General features: G+C 43.8%; 1 protein-coding gene across 1 annotated transcript in view; it reads right to left on the minus strand.

Annotated features, from left to right (window-relative positions):
• BRD9 (bromodomain containing 9) overlaps positions 1-19,689 on the minus strand; it is a 257,139-nt gene that overhangs the window by 132,695 nt on the left and 104,755 nt on the right. The window contains exon 7 of the mRNA XM_068236483.1: positions 2,915-3,047. Coding sequence (XP_068092584.1) covers positions 2,915-3,047 — 133 coding nt within the window. The remainder of the gene's footprint in view (positions 1-2,914; positions 3,048-19,689) is intronic.

A 19,689-nucleotide genomic window follows, 5' to 3' on the forward strand; every position in this document is an offset into this window, starting at 1 on the left:
TATGCAGGACTCTCATGCTGGCCGGCGTGATGGCACATAGAAGCTGGCATAATGATGCATAATGTGCGGAGGGGATTTGTAGTGGAGATTTCAGGTGGAAGTCGATAATTAATGGAGCCGCCAGTGGGACTGGCAGAGAAGCCAGGAGGACGCCAGAGAACCTCGCGACCTATGGTGGGCCGGAGGAAGCCCCAGGTAAGTACCAATTCTGTTTTTTTGTACCTGCTCAGTATCCCTTTAAACCTGAGTGAGGTCAGGTTTAATCTACCCACCCTGTCATTACAGCTGTTGCATTAGTGGTAATCCACCTTTTGTAAGTACATTTTCATTTATATATACCGTATTGTTCGCCGTATGACGCACTTTTTCTCCCCATAACATGGGGAGAAAAAGTGCCTGCGTCTTATACGGCAAAGGCAAGGAATCCCCGACTTCCAAATGCCTGCCGATACGAACCGTCGCCACCGCTGTGTGTTTATCCTGCCCCCTGCTTAGGTCTCTGGGTCCCCCGTGCAGTGTCAGTAGCAGCAGCTTACCTCCTCCATCTTGCCTGCGGCAAGATATCCGGCTTCCCTGTGCGGCTTCCTCTAGTGCCGGCTTCTAATGACGCACACGGACCACAGGGCACAGGGGGGGGGGGGGATGGTTGGGGGGAGTTGCAGAGGACACAGGGGGGCAACCACAGGACAAAGGGGAAGACCAGAGGACACGGGGGGAAGATCACAGGACACAGGGGGGAGACCACAGGGGGCAGACCAGAGGACACAGGGGGAAGACCAGAGGACACAGGGGGAAGACCAGAGGACACAGGGGGAAGACCAGAGGACACAGGGGGAAGACCACAGGGCACAGGGGGGGGGGGGAGACCACAGGGCACAGGGGGGGGGGGAGACCACAGGGCACAGGGGGGGAGACCACAGGGCACAGGGGGCAGGGCACAGGGGGCAGACCACAGGGCACAGACCACAGGGCACAGACCACAGGGGGCAGACCAAAGGGCACGGGGGGGGGGGGGGGGGAGACCACAGCGCACAGGGGGGAGACCACAGGACACAGGGTAAGAGACCAGAGGACACTTTGGGTAGACAGGGGGAGATGAGAGGACACATGAGGTACACAGGAGGACACCATTTGGGGGAGGACATGTACAAGATGCTCCTGAAATATGGACACACCAGGTTTAGTTTATTTTCTTCCCTGTTTTTTGCCCTCTAAACCTGAGTTCGTCTTATATTCCGGAGCGTCTTATACGGCGAAAAATACAGTACTCATTATACTGACATACGTGTTAGAGAACGCGGAAAAGCCGCCGCGTGTGCTGCTGGGGAGGCGGCTGATTCCGCGTCCAATGCGGCGGTTTGCACGCGGAAGCGTGCGTCTGGCAACAGGGCAGAAAGCGGAAAAGCCGCCACTTGTAACTACAGTAAAGCGGCTGGTTCCGCGTCCGGCGTGGCGGCTTGCACGCGGCAGCGTGTGTCTGGTGTGGCTGAGTCTGTTAGTGCACACAGGCTTAGGAATACGCGCGCGCACGCTGAGAGGCAGGACTCTTATACTGGGCAAGGAGAGGTCAGCTGATCACGCCGATCAGCTGACTCCAGAGCAGGATACTATTGGTTGATCTATTAGGGGTGGTGCCAGAGAGCACTACTCCATATATAGTTACTGCTGGCCAGTCTCAAGTTGTCTGCCGTTGCGAACACTACGTGGAGGCACTCAGACCTTAGTCAGATCCAACAGTGTGTTTGAACCAGGTGGACCTGGGAATTCACACTGAGCCAGATTACTTGTATTGTGATTTTGTTATGCTTAGACTAGTTCCAGGGTGTAGAGACCACGGACCTCACACCCAGACTAGGGAACTTGTGTTATCAATCTGTTATACTTCAGACTAGTTTCAGGGTGTAGAGACCACGGACCTCACACCCAGACTAGGCATTGTTGATATCTGTTATGACTTACTGCTTTCCTGACTATCCCTCTGATCTCTGATTCGGTACCTCGCATATCTGATATTCCGTTGCCTGACCCTGCTTGCCTTGGATACCGAATCAGCCTTCTGTCTTTGTACTTTATCTGTCAGTGTGTTACTGACCAGGCGAGCCCGACCTCGAGAGCCATCTCTCCTCTTAAGAGATAGTCTCCAGATCAGATAGTGACATCCACCTTCAGGTGTCACTCACTCTCTGGTCCTTCCCATCTGCAGCCTGACTCCACCCCTTGGAGAGACTCAGGCTGCTGGAAGGTTCCTGTGCCCTCGAGAGCAGTATTCCTTGCTGCTTCTTATCACCTGCTCAGCAGGTGCATTATTCAAATTATTACTGTTACACCAAACACTCACATACTTATAGGTGTCCAGAGGTTAGCAATATATCTGTATTATCGGTGATTCTGCAGATCATCAATAATCAGGTATATATCTGTATTCTTGGTGATACTGCAGATCACCAATCAGATTATCTCTGCGTGCTGACACCGATCGTTACAATACTACACTATTTTGGCTTTTGACCTCTCGAGTGGAGAGGCTTTTGAGAAAGCATATTTGGATGTGAAACTTTTTATTACGTTGCAATATTTGTCATGTCAAAATAATGCAATACAAGTATACTTTTATGGTTACTGCGCCAAGCTAATTTGAATGTTTTTTTAAATAAACAGTTCAAAATAATCAACATTTTAGAGTTATTCCATTCATCAAAATGATTGCATTTAATCACAAACAATTGAAGTTAATCATAAGTTTTTAATCAGAATTGAAATATGCGTGGCCAGCATTAGTTCGGTATGGTTTGTTGAGGGTACTGCAATTAATGCGGTCTTTAGAAGTTTTAGAATTATAAAAAGAAGCACTGTCTTTAGAATTTTTATTTGTCATATTTCCATATTTTGTCATTTAGAAAAATAAGGCATTTACCTTAGAGCACACTGTATTCCTGTGTCATCACCATAACCAGCATACATTAACTCCATTTCATCTGGCTTAAGATCAGTGAAGAGTGTATTATTTTGCAAGGACAGAGCTGTACTTGTACTGTTGAGAAATGTGACTAGAAGAAAAAAAAAAAAAAACAACAAAGAACATAACTACATGCACAAAATGTTACAAGAGCAAAGTCTCTGTTACATTCGAGTACTCCTGTCCCCAATTTTAAAAAAACTATAAAGTGACTAGTTCACCTAAGCCCATTTAAAAATGGGCTGTAGGTCTCTCACACCGCATGTCCGTGCACATGCACGTGCACCCCCAGCCACGTGAGCGCACCCATCCGCCTGTCCCAACGGCTGTCCGTGCTGCATATGCGCAGTAGCGCAAACGCACGGCCACAGGGATAGGATGACGCAGGGACACTTAGGTTTTATTACATAGGATAAGGTCCTTTCACAGTAAAATAATTATACTTGGAAAACAACTCTTTCCCTGGTATCTGTGACTGCACGAATACAGTTCATGGTACATGGCAAGCATCAGAAACATGACCCTTTAACCTGCTGCAAAAAAGTCTGTGCAGCAGATCAGGGCACACATGCTTTAATTACAGGAAGTATAATCTAAGTAAATTAACCGATTTAAGCGAAAGATAAGTCATTTAAAAGTGCTTTTTTAATAAAATAAAATGGAGGCTATTCTCAGCGCAAAAAAACAACAAAACAAAACATTGCCAATAAACGCAAAGCAAATGAAATTTAGCTGCTGATCTGTACTACGTGGCTCACTCTAAGGAGAAGCCTATTGTAGGCTTCTCCTTAGGACCCGATCTGGGAAAAGAAAGACCATTAAAGGACCACTATCGCGAAAAAAGTAGGCAGTTAAAATCTGAAAGGACCGACAGGTATTGGGCCATTCCATCTCCTCATGGGGGATTCTCAGGGTTTTCTTTGTTTTCAACAGCATTTCCTGAACAGCAGTTTAACTGCCAAAATAGTAAGATACCAGCCAGCCTCCCTACTCACTTGCGCACTATTTTGTCAGTTAGGGCCCTTTTCCACTAGCAATTGCAATCACAAATGCTAGCGATGTTTCAGTAATTGTGTTATGCAATTGCCATTTTTCATTTGCAATGCATTATTCCTGATAAAGTCGCTCCAGAAAGTGATTGCCATTTGCATATCGAATCACTGTAGTGGAAAATACTTCTCATGATTTCTATGATAAAGTAGCAACCCTAGCAATTTAAAAATCACTAGAGATTTGCGATTTGGGATTCAGCTGTGTAGTGGAAATGTAGTTGAGGAAACGCTGTTGAAAACAAAGAAAACCCTGAGAGTCCCCGACAAGGAGATGGACTGGCCCAAAACCTGTTGGTTCTGTCAGATTTCAACTGCCAATCTTTTCGTGATGGTGGTCCATTAAGTGGTGGTCCAGATTAGTCATTAACCACTTCCCGACCGCCGTATATACAATTGGCGGCCGGGAAGTGGACGCCGCAAGGACCGCCGTATTGACAATTGGCGGCGGTCCTTGTGTGGGCATGGGCGGAGCGATCGCGTCATCCGTGACGCGATCCTCCGCCTCCGCCTGGCGCCGCTCACCCGCCGCAACATCCCGCCGGCCATACGGAAGCGCCGGCGGGATGTTAACCCGACGATCGCCGCATACAAAGTGTATAATACACTTTGTAATGTTTACAAAGTGTATTATACAGGCTGCCTCCTGCCCTGGTGGTCCCAATGTCCGAGGGACCACCAGGGCAGGCTGCAGCCACCCTAGTCTGCACCAAGCACACTGATTTCCCCCCCCCCCCCTGCCCCAGATCGCCCACAGCACCCATCAGACCCCCCCTGCCCACCCCCCAGACCCCTGTTTGCACCCAATCACCCCCCTAATCACCCATCAATCACTCCCTGTCACTATCTGTCAACGCTATTTTTTTTTTTATCCCCCCCCCCCGCCCCCCGCTCCCTCCTGATCACCCCCCCACCCCTCAGATTCTCCCCAGAACCCCCCCCCCCTAGACCCCCCCCATGTACTGTATGCATCTATCCCCCCTGATCACCTGTCAATCACCTGTCCATCACCCGTCAATCACCCCGTCACTGCCACCCATCAATCAGCCCCTAACCTGCCCTTGCGGGCAATCTGATCACCCCCCCACACCAATAGATCGCCCGCAAATCCGACATCAGATCACCTCCCAAATCCATTGTTTACATCTATTCTCTCCTCTAAACACCCACTAATTACCCATCAATCACCCATCAATCACCCCCTATCACCACCTGTCACTTTTACCTATCAGATCAGACCCTAATCTGCCCCTTGCGGGCACCCAATCACCCGCCCACACGCTCAGATTGCCCTCTGACCCCCCCTTATCAATTCACCAGTGCATTAATTACATCTGTTCTTCCCTGTAATAACCCACTGATCACCTGTCAATTACCTACCAACCACCTATCACCCATCAATCACCCCCTGTCACTGCCACCCATCAATCAGCCCCTAACCTGCCCCTATGCGGGCAATCTGATCACCCACCCACACCATTAGATCGCCCGCAAACCCGCCGTCAGATTACCTCCCAAATGTATTGTTTACATCTGTTATCTTCTCTAAACACCCACTAATTACCCATCAATCACCCCCTATCACTGTTACCTATCAGATCAGACCCTAATCTGCCCCTTGCGGGCACCCAATCACCCGCCCACACTCTCAGATTGCCCTCAGACCCCCCCCCCCCCTTATAAATTCGCCAGTGCATTAATTACATCTGGCCTTCCCTGTAATAACCCACTGATCACCTGTCAATCACCTGCCAATCACCTATCACCCATCAATCACCCCTGTCACTGCCACCCAACAATCAGCCCCTAACCTGCCCCTTGCAGGCAAACTGATCACCCACCCACACCTATAGATCGCCCGCAGATCCGACATCAGATCACCACCCAAGCGCAGTGTTTCCATCTATTCTCTCCTCTAAACACCCACTAATTACCCATCAATCACCCCCAATCACCACCTGCCACTGTTACCCATCAGATCAGACCCTAATCTGCCCCTTGCGGGCACCCAATCGCCCGCCTACACGCTCAGATTGCCCTCAGACCCCCCCCTTATCAATTCGCCAGTGCAATATTTACATCTGTTCTCCCCTGTAATAACCCACTGATTACCTGTCAATCACCTATCAATCACCCATCAATCACCCCCTGTCACTGCCACCCATCAATCACCCCCTGTCACTGCCACCCATCAATCACCCCCTGTCACTGCCGCCCATCAATCACCCGCTGTCACTGCCACCCATCAATCAGCCCCTAACCTGCCCCTTGCGGGCAATCTGATCACCCACCCACACCAATAGATCGCCCGCAGATCCGACGTCCGATCACCTCCCAAGTGCAGTGTTTACATCTGTTCTCTACCCTAAACACCCACTAATTACCCATCAATCACCCCCTGTCACTGCTACCTATCAGATTAGACCCCTATCTGCCCCTAGGGCACTCAATCACCCGCCCACACCCTCAGAATGCCCTCAGACCCCAGCCCTGATCACCTCGCCAGTGCATTGCTTGCATCTATTCTCCCCTCTAATCACACCTTGAGACACCCATCAATCACCTCCTGTCACCCCCTAGCACACCTACCCATCAGATCAGGCCCCAATTTGCCCCGTGTGGGCTCCTGATCACTCGGCCAAACCCTCAGATCCCCCTCAGACCCCCTTCCGATCACCTCCCCAGTGCATTGATTGCATCTATTTTCCCCTCTAACCACCCCCTGAGACACCCATCAATCACCTCCTGTCACCCCCTAGCACTCCTATCCATCAGATCAGGCCCAATACAACCTGTCATCTAAAAGGCCACCCTGCTTATGACCGGTTCCACAAAATTCGCCCCCTCATAGACCACCTGTCATCAAAATTTGCAGATGCTTATACCCCTGAACAGTCATTTTGAGACATTTGGTTTCCAGACTACTCACGGTTTTGGGCCTGTAAAATGCCAGGGCGGTATAGGAACCCCACAAGTGACCCCATTTTAGAAAAAAAGACACCCCAAGGTATTCTGTTAGGTGTATGACGAGTTCATAGAAGATTTTATTATTTGTCAAAAGTTAGCGGAAATTGATTTTTATTGGTTTTTTTTCACAAAGTGTCATTTTTCACTAACTTGTGACAAAAAATAAAATCTTCTATGAACTCGCCATACACCTAACGGAATACCTTGGGGTGTCTTCTTTCTAAAATGGGGTCACTTGTGGGGTTCCTATACTGCCCTTGCATTTTAGGGGCCCTAAACCGCGAGGAGTAGTCTAGAAAACAAATGCCTCAAAATGACCTGTGAATAGGACGTTGGGCCCCTTAGCGCACCTAGGCTGCAAAAAAGTGTCACACATGTGGTACCGCCGTACTCAGGAAAAGTAGTATAATGTGTTTTGGGGTGTATTTTTACACATACCCATGCTGGGTGGGAGAAATTTCTATGTAAATGGACAATTGTGTGTAAAAAAAATCAAACAATTGTCATTTACAGAGATATTTCTCCCACTTAGCATGGGTATGTGTAAAAATACACCCCAAAACGCATTATACTACTTCTCCTGAGTACGGCGGTACCACATGTGTGGCACTTTTTTTTACACCCTAAGTACGCTAAGGGGCCCAAAGTCCAATGAGTACCTTTAGGATTTCGCAGGTCATTTTGCGACATTTGGTTTCAAGACTACTCCTCACGGTTTAGGGCCCCTAAAATGCCAGGGCAGTATAGGAACCCCACAAATGACCCCTTTCTAGAAAGAAGACACCCAAAGGTATTCCGTACGGAGTATGGTGAGTTCATAGAAGATTTTATTTTTTGTCACAAGTTAGCGGAAAATGACTCTTTGTGAAAAAAAAACAATTAAAATCAATTTCCGCTAACTTGTGACAAAAAAATAAAAACTTCTATGAACTCACCATACTCCTAACGGAATACCTTGGGGTGTCTTCTTTCTAAAATGGGGTCATTAGTGGGGTTCCTATACTGCCCTGGCATTTTAGGGGCCCTAAACCGTGAGGAGTAGTCTTGAAACAAAAATGACCTGTGAAATCCTAAAGGTACTCATTGGACTTTGGGCCCCTTAGTGCAGTTAGGGTGCAAAAAAGTGCCACACATGTGGTATCGCCGTACTCGGGAGAAGTAGTATAATGTGTTTTGGGGTGTATTTTTACACATACCCATGCTGGGTGGGAGAAATACTTCTGTAAATGACAATCTTTTGATTTTTTTACACACAATTGTCCATTTACAGAGGTATTTCTCCCCCCCCAGCATGGGTATGTGTAAAAATACACCCCAAAACACATTGTACTACTTCTCCCGAGTATGGCGATACCACATGTGTGGCACTTTTTTGCACCCTAACTGCGCTAAAGGGCCCAAAGTCCAATGAGTACCTTTAGGATTTCACAGGTCATTTTGAGAAATTTCGTTTCAAGACTACTCCTCACGGTTTAGGGCCCCTAAAATGCCAGGGCAGTATAGGAACCCCACAAATGACCCCATTTTAGAAAGAAGACACCCCAAGGTATTCCGTTAGTAGTATGGCTAATTCATAGAAGATTTTATTTTTTGTCACAAGTTAGCGGAAATTGATTTTAATTGTGTTTTTTCACAAAGTGTCATTTTCCGCTAACTTTTGACAAAAAATAAAATCTTCTATGAACTCACCATACTCCTAACGGAATACCTTGGGGTGTCTTCTTTCTAAAATGGGGTCATTTGTGGGGTTCCTATACTGCCCTGGCATTTTAGGGGCCCTAAACCGTGAGGAGTAGTCTTGAAACGAAATTTCTCAAAATGACCTGTGAAATCCTAAAGGTACTCATTGGACTTTGGGCCCTTTAGCGCAGTTAGGGTGCAAAAAAGTGCCACACATGTGGTATCGCCGTACTCAGGAGAAGTAGTATAATGTGTTTTGTGGTGTATTTTTACACATACCCATGCTGAGTGGGAGAAAGATCTCTGTAAATGGACAATTGTGTGTAAAAAAAATTAACAAATTGTCATTTACAGAGATATTTCTCCCACCCAGCATGGGTATGTGTAAATATACACCCCAAAACACATTATACTACTTCTCCTGAGTACGGCAATACCACATGTGTGGCACTTTTTTGCAGCCTAACTGCGCTAAGGGGTCCAAAGTCCAATGAGCACCTTTAGGCTTTACAGGGGTGCTTACAATTTAGCACCCCCCAAAATGTCAGGACAGTAAACACACCCCACAAATGACCCCATTTTGGAAAGTAGACCCTTCAAGGTATTCAGAGAGGGGCATGGTGAGTCCGTGGCAGATTTCATTTTTTTTTTTTGTCGCAAGTTAGAAGAAATGGAAACTTTTTTTTTTTTTTTCTCACAAAGTGTCATTTTCCGCTTACTTGTGACAAAAAATAATATCTTCTATGAACTCACTATGCCTCTCAGTAAATACTTTGGGATGTCTTCTTTCCAAAATGGGGTAATTTGGGGGTTATTTATACTATCCTGGAATTCTAGCCCCTCATGAAACATGACAGGGGGTCAGAAAAGTCATAGATGCTTGAAAATGAGAAAATTCACTTTTTGCACCATAGTTTGTAAACGCTATAACTTTTACCCAAACCAATAAATATACACTGAATGGGTTTTTTTTTAATCAAAAACATGTTTGTCCACATTTTTCGCGCTGCATGTATACAGAAATTTTACTTTATTTGAAAAATGTCAGCACAGAAAGTTAAAAAAATCATTTTTTTGCCAAAATTCATTTCTTTTTTGATGAATATAATAAAAAGTAAAAATCGCAGGAGCAATCAAATAGCACCAAAAGAAAGCTTTATTAGTGACAAGAAAAGGAGCCAAAATTCATTTAGGTGGTAGGTTGTATGAGCGAGCAATAAGCCGTGAAAGCTGCAGTGGTCTGAATGGAAAAAAAGTGGCCGGTCCTTAAGGGGTAGAAAGCCCTAGGTCCTCAAGTGGTTAAAGACTGCAGGGATACCCAAATGAAACAAAATATATTGTATTTTGTTTTTTTAAAGGTAATTGTGTTTTAAGCCCCACCTTCTCAGGGACATGTTCACAAAGTATTACACGAACTAACTAGGTAGAAAATGGAATCAAAGAATAACATTGGGCAGCCGAGTGACAATAAAAAAGGGGTGGATAGTAAGACATGCAAAACTCAAGTATAGGCCTACTACTACAATAAAATCCATAAAATATACATACATTTGTAAATAGTAGAACAACGTACAGTATAAGCTAATATAGATTACGAACACCACATATAACCAAAATAAAAATATGTGCGAGTATGTGTTCGAAGGTCAAGCTAAATGGACCACAGAACTGTCTCTCTCTGATTATTTATCCCACAGGGATTAACATACTTTTCTCATCCAGACTGTCTTTGTCATAGTTCACACTATGACCTTTTGTGAATTTTTTGTAAGCGCTGCCGATTTTTGAAAACTCCCTAAAAGCGCTTGTGCAATGATTTCCTATGAGAGTGTTATCATGTGGGTGTTTCGATTTTAGTAAAATCGCAAACGCGCTACATGTATCATTTTCTGAGCGCCTTGGCTCAATGGAAGCTACAGTATAGGAGCATCGCTATACAAAGCTTTTCAAGCGCTTTGCGATTTTCCAAGCGCTTTTAAAAATAAATATAATTTATTCTTTTCCGGGTCAAATAGTTCACTTCCTGATTGACGTCAGGAAGTGAAAATTACAATCGCTCTTCAAAAGCGCTTTTCTAAGCTCAAAGCACAGGGAAAAGTGCCTTAAAAAAGCTCAATAAATCGCTTAACGCTTGCAATAGTGCCGGCAAATGTGAACAAGGCCTTATAGAAAATGTTTGTTAATCTTTGAAGGGCTAAACAAGCAGATATAGACTATAAGCTATTAACTTTTTTTTTTTGTTTATGGAACTTGATGGATGAATGGATGTCTTTTTTCAATCAAACTATGTATGGGCTCAAACCCACTAGCAGCCTTTTCTAAGTGCTAGTGATTTGAAAAAGCTCTTGCTAATGCAATGCTATGGTTTTTTTTTTACATCCCTGTAGTGCGGAGCAGTGCTTTCCAGCACAGGTAGATTTGGGTGCAGCTGGCGCCACCATAGACTGTAATAGGAATTACAGCTATAGCGCGCTCAGTGAGTAACGTCGGCTTCGTCAGAAGACGGAGCTGAAGTTGCTTTTAAAACACAATAATTCGGCCTCCAGCAATAGCTGGAAGCCGAATTATATCATTAAACACTATCCATGGCGGCCTAGAGGGGGAATAGTAATGAACACGACCTGGACTTGTGCAGAAGCAGGATCAGCCATATATTGTCTGCGTCCTGCTCCCAGGTCTACCGGCGCCGATTTCAAATGTATGCCTCTAGTGGGATCACACCCATAGCATTACATTAGCAAGAGCTTTTCAAATTACAACACGCTCATAGAAGCGTTTCTAGTAGGTTCCAGGCCTGACTATGTAAGACAGAGGTCAGTGTTTCATCCTTATTGTGCAAGGGTCTTGGATACAGCTGACCATGAAATATTGCTCATCAGGCTACCGGAGTAGTGTGGTTTAATTTAAAGATAAACTGAAGGAAGAAGTATATGGAGGCTGCTATATTTAATTTTTTTACTTTTTAACAATACCAGTTGCCTGGCAACCCTGCTGGTCTGTTTGGCTGCAGTAGTGTCTGAATCACACCAAAAACAAACATGCAGCTAATCTTGTGAGATCTGACAAAATTGTCTGATCTGCATATGCTTGTTCATGGTCAATGGGTAAAAGTATTCAATGCATTGGTATTAAAAGGAAATAAATAGGTAGCCTCCATATACTTCTTGCTTCAGGTTCCCTTTAAGCCCTGTGCACATAAAGGGGTCCTTCTGGGAATCTCTGTCACCCAAGGGATTGTGTACAGATCCCTGCCAGACAACAGAGCATTGCGGACATTGTACAAACGTGTCATCAACTTCCTGGCTAGCAACACATCTGTTACTAGTAGAGGGGTAGAGAGACGATTAGCGGCGCGCAACAGAGTGGATTCCCAAGGGCATTGGTGCGGGGAGAACAAAGCGATCATGCAATGCTTGGGTGTCGGAGATCTTTAGCAGATGTAATGGGGCCACTGTACACACGGGTCTGACTCTCTATTCCTGGCCATGGCATTCTATATCGTTCACCACTGCAGAGATCAGACCAGCCTGTTGTGAAATATCACCAATCAGTCTCTTGGAAGTATAGGATAGGTTTAATTAGTGTACAGGAGATAAAATAATATGTCTGCCGAGGAAGGCTCAGAACATTAGCTATAGACTCCAAATTACATATTCAATAGTTTCCTTCTACCTTGATGCTGCCTGGGTCCTTACATTTCTAAGCTAAATATTGTACATGCATAAAAAAAATACATTAATACCTATGAGTAGACAGTAGACAGAGGTGCCGTGCTTAATCTGGACCTAGAGCTGTGTGATACTACTGTTTAATGCCTGAAGAAGCGGGATTTTGCCCGTGAAACGCGTTGCAGTTTGTCTCGGAGTATGTGAATAAATTGTTTTTGGATTCAATCAACAGCATCGAGTCTGTTTTTAGGTCGGCTGGTCCACCACCACCACCTGAATATTTTAAACCTTTTAGTACGTTTTATCCTATTGGCGCCTCTGTACATTGATATATCTATGAGTAGATGAGGTCAGTTAGTTGCTAACTATTATTAGAGATATTTGTTTAAGCAGTAATTATAATTCAAGGCTAGTTAGACCATATCTCATCTACAAGACTGATATCAATAGTATCAGTAATAAAAACATCATCTGTATAGAATATAATGCCATATAATGCCAAGCAATACAATACAATTTGTTTCTATTGTATTGCTTTGCATTATATACAGATGGTATTTTATTACTGATACTATTGATATGTTGGATAAGGAAAACCAGTTTATTTATATCTGTAAAGCCTATAGGGAACTCGCTACAGAAAGATAAAATATATCCTGTTTTGTATGTTTTTATTGTAGTTACTCCTACTTGTATCTTGCCTGAGAAAGCGGGCACCAGACCCACGAAAAGCGTTGCAGAACCTTTTGGAGTAAGAATAAATGTATTTGATTTATGATACATATTGTTGTGTCTTTATGGGGAGGTGATCTTACCAACACCACCCATTTTAAGCTGTTTTTAATCTATTTTATTCTTCTTTGGCGCCTCTGTATTTTCCAAGTGAATTGATTATGCACCTAGTGGATGGGTGTTACTGCCCATTTTTTTCTATATACAGAGAGCGACATCTTAGCCCGAGTAGGGACGGGAAAAATTCCCCATCTGCGCATTTAGTGGTTGCCTGTCGCGGCAATCTACACTTGTGAGTATATCTTCTCTTGCTTTATCCTATCTATATACCAACATAATACATGACGAGGGGTTCCGATTTGTCTTTTTTTTCTCTATTTAATTGCTGCCATTCTTGCACTGTTAATGGCAGGCACAAGCCTCAAACCTGGTACAGTTGGTCATTGAATGACTGGGGTTCAAATTCAGAAAAGGGGTGGAGCCACAAACAGCCAATCTGATTGGTTTTATTTCAATGCAAATTACTGATGCCAAAGACCACAAACTTGGGCACTGAGTAATTGTGTTAGGGTTAGATAAAATGGGTGGAGCCAAAAGCAGCCAAATACATACCTGGGCAACGCCGGGCCATCAGCTAGTATAAAATAAAACCATAAGATATATATAAAAAAGTCATTTTCAGAGTATGAGGATAAAGACAATTGTTTATATCATCAGTTTATTTTCACCTTGGATTCACTTTAAATGCTTCAACTGTTTAACTCCTTCTTGGCTGATATAGCACATAGGATATCCTTGGGATTCTTCTTGTCCAGCTCTGTACCTCTAACATATGGTGTGATCCTGGGCTCAATCATCTCCTCTTTGCTATTCACAATGTATGTTAGCACTTGGAAACGTTGCCAAAAACCATGAAACCGTGTCTTGCCACGCTACTGCTATGCCGAGGACAAGCAGCTATATTTACCCTTCAAACTTGGCATGACAGATCCTACTTAAACAATAAATTCTTGATTAGCTGAACTACAGGAGTGGATGAATGACAATATGGTAAAACTAAATGCTGACAAAATGTAAGCTCCACTGTCAATCAGCACCACTCTAGGTAAAGAGCCCAGATCCAAACAACAAACCTAGGTGTATTGATGGTGAATTAAACGCAAGAAGTCACATCTATGTTTCTGAAATGTTCCTACCTACACCTAAGAAGCACTGCTAAAATTAAAAACCTCATCTCTCTAGATAATCTGCCAACACTAGTTTATGCATTCACAACATTAAAGGTTGACTATTGTATTGTCCCCCTATAGAGGACTTCCAAATGTGTACCTGCATCACCTGGAGTGATTATCCAGGCTGTTATACCAACTGTCCCTTGAGAGAGTCCACGCAACCACTCAACTTTTGAACAATTTTGGATTTGGACATTTTTGTTGTTGTTTTCAATGTGCTTTTAAAGTGTTTTAAACTAATTATGACATTTTATACAATACTGTCAAATTTATTAACAAAAATATGTAATAAGTAAAACATTAAAGACGGTCCCCTATTTACAATCAGGTTCAGTTCCATGAAAGTTTGCAAGTTGAATTGTCTGTAAGTGGAATCCTGTGTTATACAGTACATAGTAAAATGTGCATAAATGACAACTCTGGACTTCGACATAATAATGTACACTGTGTTTTTTTAGTTGTGGTTTTTAACATGCTTTTAAAGTGTTAAACTACTTATAATAATTTATACAATACTGTAACATTAACTACTTTGGCCTCCTGGACATATTAGCTACGCCCAGGAGGCCATGTGCGCGTCCACGCGCTTCTGCGGCCGATCGCGCGCATGCACACGCGCTCCCGGCCGTGGTTCGCTAGCCTGGCAATCAGTGAATCGGGCTGTGGTGCCCGATCACTGATTCCTCTCCCCCGCTGAAAAAGCGACAGCTTCTCTCGGAAGCTTCGCTTTTTCTGGCTGTAACGTCCCCCATGCGTCGCTCTAAGCGTATGTTACGCTTAGAGTGACGTCATGTAAACAAACTCATGGCCGCCATCTTGTGGCCAAAAAGTAAAACTACAACTAAAAGTGAAATAAATAAAACTCCCAAGACACATTTACATTATAAAACTATGGTTTACATCCCACCCTCCCAAAAATACCCAAATAAAATGTTTAATACAAAAAAAACAAAAACAAAAAAAATACATTACAATAAAAAAAAAAAACATGTAAATATTTACCTAAGGGTCTAAACTTTTTAAATATCAATGTAAAGATAAAATATTTCTAATTTTTTTTTTTATTTTAAACTTGTAAATAGTGATAGATGCAAAACGGAAAAAATGCACCTTTATTTCCAAATAAAATATTGTCGCCTTACATTGTGATAGGGACATAATTTTAAAGGTGTAATAACCGGGACATATGGGCAAATACAATACGTGAGTTTTAATTATGGAGGCATGTATTATTTTAAAACTATAATGGCTGAAAACTGAGAAATAATGAATTTTTTCCGTTTTTTTCTTATTCTTACTGTTAAAATGCATTTACAGTAAAGTGGCTCTTAGCAAAATGTACCTCCCAAAGAAAGCCTAATTGGTGGCGGAAAAAACAAGATATAGATCAGTTCATTGTGATAAGTAGTGATAAAGTTATAGGCTAATGAATGGGAGGTGAAAATTGCTCGGATGCATAAAGTGTAAACGACTGAAGGCTGAAGTGGTTAAACAACAAAAATTTGAAATAAAAAAAACAGCATAATTTTTTACATGGAGAAAGTTTTTTTTGTATGTTGGAACTGTTGTAACACAAGTTGTTTGTAAGTAGATGACTATACGGTATATTTTGTACATAAAGACAAATTTGTATCTCTGAAACCTTGTAACTCGAGTCATTTGTAAGTTGGGGACTGCCTATATTTGATACTGTCCTTTTATGGTTTAAGTACACTATTTAAAACTAGGTTTTAGAATCGGAATAATTTTATTTGGCAAAATAAGTTTGCACTTGCAAGATGGAGAACAGGAGAGGAGAGTGCGGCGGGTGGGGCAGCAGGGGTTAGTGTAGTGAAGTGAAGCTTAGCTGATGAGGAAGCAGGGGTTGGTGCAGTGCAGTGTAGTGCATTGTAGCTGGTGGGGCAGCAGGGGTTTGTGTCCGTAGGAAGCGTTGCTTAGGTAGAGTACCTTAGATAGAGACAGCTTCGGGGGTAAAAAAAAAAAAAAGTCCACAAGATGCCCCGCACTATGGACGCACCAGGTTTAATATATTTTTCCCGTGATTTTTGTCCTCTAAACCTAGGTACTTATGGTCAGGAGCAGTGCCGGCGCTGCTTTAGAGGCAAAGGGGGCAATTGGCCCAAGGTCCCAAAGCTTGCAGCCCCCCCTCACCCAAAGTTGTCTCCCCTCCAACTTAACTTTTGCTCCCTAGGGCCACTGCAGAATCTTTGGCAGCACAGCATCTCACCTGTCCCGGTGGGCACACACCTCTTTAAAGTCTGTGGCTCTGTGCAATTCCATGTTCGACCAGCGCTGGCTTCATTTCTGTGACCGGTGGCAGGATAGCACGCAATAACATGTGACAGGTCATGGAGGAGACATGGACCTGCAAGGGTAAAGTTCTGGAAGGGCATGGAGTCATGGACTGACAGAGGTGCATGGCAGCCAGAACAGTTGAGACGCTGCTCTGCCAAATGCCATGTAGGGGCCCCAGGGAACAAAGATAAGTTGGGTGGTGGTTGGAGGAGCACAACAGCCAGCTCAGGGGCCCTTGGGGGAAATTTAGCAGCTTTCTGATTTGGAGGTGTCTGACAGGGGGGCTATCAGTTTTATTTTGCCTGGGGCCCCATTGTTACTAGAACCGGCCTTGGTCAGGTGCGTCTTATGGTCCGAACAATATGGTAGATATTAAAGATGAAGTATAGTATAGGAGTTAAAATATTAGTCTATGTAAAACCTATGTTTCTACTTTTTGCTCTATTGTTGTAGCTGTTTAAAAGGGCAGATTAACGTGGTGATTATTACTACTATATTGTCTAGATCTTGGTAGTTTTTTCTTGTTGAAATATTAAATAAAGAATCTTAAAGAAAAATCCTGATGGCAGCGTGTCCGGAAGCGATGGAGTGAGGATGTGTGGTGTTGCAGCTCCCGCTCAGGAATCCCCTCTTTCTCTGATTTTTGGCCAGTGAGAGTGCTTTTTGTGCCCAATTCTTCTCCGGGTACATTTCTCATCCTGACCTGCTTCGATCAGTGCCAAAATGTCCCGAGGGCGCAGCGTGGATGCGGCTGCCAAATTGAAGAAATTTAGGCGTGGTGGGGAAAATGAGGCCTCTGATGACACCGCTGCCTCTCCTTAACTACAGAAAGTGATGGACGCCATAGCGGGCTGCCAATCCAGGCTCACCATGATTACTACCAAGCTGAAGGAGGTGAAGACTGGTGTCTCCCTCCTCTGGCAGGATATGCAGGACCTTCAGTCGTGGGTTGGTGAGGCTGAGAACCGCATCAGTGACATAGAAGATAGCGTCCGTCCTCTGCAGCCTGCCATCTTGGAAGCCCAATCTGACATCAAAGGCCTTAAAGCGCGCCAGGAGGATCTAGAGAACCGCAATTGGCGGTCCAATGTACGTATAGTCTGTCTGCCTGAAAAAGCAGAAGGGAAGAAAGCTGCAGAATTTGCAGAAAAGCTTCTGATTGTTTTATTAAAGTGGGAGATATTTTGTACAGCCTTTATTGTGGCGAGAGCCCATCGGATCCCCAATAAGGCCCCTCCACCTGGATCACCTCCGTGCACCCTTATATTTAGAGCGGATCCGAGATGAAAAACTAACTATAACAAGTAACTTGTCTATATATCTTATCTAAAGTTTAAATAGTTTACAAAGCAAATCTAGCTGCAAACAGCTTTATATAATATGATTATTTATTCCTGTGATACGACAGCAGCCATGTTGTTTGTAAACATTGTAAACATTACACAGATGCAGGCTTATCTGCATCTTGAGCAAAAAAAACGAATCCCCCTTCTCCTCCCCTCTGCCATCTCTGGCTAGTAATACCTCCCCCTCCTCCTGCCCAGACTGAGCACCCATGAGCCCTTGCTACTATCTGAAAGTGCCTTGGCTCTCTGAAAACCTGTGGGCGTGGATAGTTTATAGGGAATTAGAGTATTAAAACACAAACAAAAACGTATTTGGCTTTAAGGAATGCCCTATAAACAATAGGAAAGGAACACAATTATGAAAGGAGTAAAAGTTCATCTCGGATCCACTTTAAGTTGCTAAATTTTAGGGATCGGGATACCACACTTCGAGCTGCCAGGGAGAAGGGAGAGATTGCCTATGGAAACAGTAAGCTGCTCTTCTTTCCTGACTTCTCCCTAGAGGTGCAACGACAAAGGGCTTTGTTTACTTCAGCCAAACGCTCCCTGAGAGATGCTGCTCTTCCCTATGCAATGTTATTCCCTGTTAAACTGCGGGTGATCGCCGATAAATGTACCCATTTTTTTTTTTTTTTTTTACAGACCCCAGTGATGTTTCCAAGTGGTTAAACTCCGGGCTCAATCTCCCTCTGCATGTGCTGATGTTTCTTAATGTTTTTTTCTGTTTTTTCCTACTCTACATTATTTCTTATTGATCCGGCTTTTGTCATTTGCATGAAGGTAATTTACATCAAGCCACGTTTATTGTTCGGTCCGACATTTTAAAGACTCCTGTCTCAACTCCACCATAATAACTATCAGCAACCAGAGGTTCTTCAGCTTAGTTCATATTAATAATGTCTAATTTGTGTCTGACTTGGTCTGATGACACTTTTTGGTCATTACACTTAAAGAGGAACTCCAGTGAAAATAATGTAATGTAATGCTTCATTTTTACGATAATTATGTTCAAATGATTTAGTCAGTCTTTGCCCATTGTAAAATATTTTAAATCCCTGATTTACATTCTGACATTTGGTGACATTTTTACTGCTGGCAGATGATGTAGCTGCTGCTTGCTTTTTTGGCAGTTGGAAATAGCTGTAAACAGCTATTTCCCACAATGCAACAAGGTTTACAGACAGGAAACTGCCAGGACCATGGTACTCAAGAGTTTCTTGTGGGAGGGGTTTCACCACAATATTAGCCATACAGAGCCCCCTGATGATCTGTTTGTGAAAAGGAATGTAAAAGGGGGTATCAGCTACTGATTGGGATGAAGTTTAATTCTTGGTCACGGTTTCTCTTTAAAGAGTAACTGTTAGGCATTAAATATAAAATCAATTTTCTATTTCAGGGTGTTAAATAGCTAAAAAGGATGCTAACAAGGCAATGCAAATGTTTAAAATCATTCTTACTTTTTTCCTAAGATGTTTTCTCTAAGATGTGCTCTAACATGGTACACAGATGCAAAAGGGAAATGACAGGCATGCTGAATCAGCCCGATTGGCTGAAGCCTCTGTCACTCACCGCTGCGATTGGCCGCCTGGTTTCCCCTTGTTTGTGGTGGTCACAGCCGCTGTTAAGAGTGCATGGAGGGGAGCCAGATGCTATCTCCTGTCACTGTCCTCTGCCCCCCTCCTCCAGTGGCATGTCCACGCCCCCCTCTGTTGCCCGCCGCATTCTCCCTCTTCCTCGCACTGAACTTTGAGGAAGGATAAAGGC

Source organism: Hyperolius riggenbachi, chromosome 5 (assembly GCF_040937935.1).
Source record: "Hyperolius riggenbachi isolate aHypRig1 chromosome 5, aHypRig1.pri, whole genome shotgun sequence".
NCBI lineage: Eukaryota > Metazoa > Chordata > Amphibia > Anura > Hyperoliidae > Hyperolius > Hyperolius riggenbachi.